Raw genomic sequence first — 988 nt, forward strand, 5'->3', positions numbered from 1 at the left:
AAAATACTCCTCAGTGACAATTTGAAAGTTTAAAATGTGATTTTTCCCTTAAACTAGCCTGCAAACAGTCTCCTCCCCTTGTAGCTTAAAGACACTATTCTTCTATCTAGTTGAGCATATATGCTTTTGATCTATACAGCATAATATCAAAAATATTAGAGGATCAACGTGAGAAAATGTTATATTCTGAAGAAACAACTGATAATGAAAAAAAAGGGAGACAGTATTCTTTCTTACACTCTTGACAACTAACATGCTAATTTTTTTCCTGAATATTACAATCCACTTCTTCACACATCCCACTAAAAAACTTACAAATCCAAAATCATGTAAAGTGCAATTCTTTTTAAGGCTCGGAGACTTTGTAGATAACTACAAAGCAGGAAAGTATGGCCTTGGGATTAAACACAACCAAGTCGTCGAGACTTGTGTAAGCCCCAGCCGGCCCCGCGACCGAATCATACGAGCCAGAACCACTTTCATCTTCGGGCACGTCACTCTGCACACGCCTCACTCTTCCCGCAATCACGCGGCACACAAGCATGGCCCTCCGCTGGTCAAAGCACCTCAATACGTCGTGTGCTCTTCCACTGCTAGCAGTGGTCCTCACGCCCTTGATCTCTTCCTTTCCTTCGCCGTTGCCTAAACGCACAGTTTTGGCGTGGAAACCGTGGCGGATAATGGTGCAAACTCGGCAGCCAGGGACAGCTGAGCAGAGGGAGGTCGAACCGCGGGAGCCGAGGGAGCAGGAAACGGTGGTGCAGTGGAACCGGAGGAGCTCGTTGCCGTCGGCGGCAGAACGTGGCTCTTTTCTGGGGGAGGCATGTGCATGGGACTTAATTACGTCGCGACAATCTTCAAACCGTTGGATAGTGCGCTGAGTGTTGTGGACTTTTAATATCCGTTCGATCTTGTAGATGGGACTGTCTTTACGTAACCAGCTAGATTTGAAGATGATGTCCACTATGTTTCGCCCTGAATCCTCTGG

The 988-nt window shown here is 46.3% G+C and overlaps 1 protein-coding gene across 2 annotated transcripts in view; it reads right to left on the reverse strand.

The window, feature by feature from the left end:
- The window catches only part of LOC104759815, an 8,642-nt gene continuing 7,859 nt past the window's right edge, over positions 206-988 (reverse strand). Inside the window, exon 4 of one of the 2 annotated variants that reach the window (XM_019238700.1) lies at positions 206-982. In XM_019238700.1, coding sequence (XP_019094245.1) covers positions 347-982 — 636 coding nt within the window. In that variant the 3' untranslated portion in view covers positions 206-346. The remainder of the gene's footprint in view (positions 983-988) is intronic. The other variant, XM_019238699.1, reaches the window with a different exon arrangement.

The sequence above is a fragment of the Camelina sativa genome, chromosome 17 (genome assembly GCF_000633955.1).
Source record: "Camelina sativa cultivar DH55 chromosome 17, Cs, whole genome shotgun sequence".
Classification (NCBI taxonomy): Eukaryota; Viridiplantae; Streptophyta; class Magnoliopsida; order Brassicales; family Brassicaceae; genus Camelina; species Camelina sativa.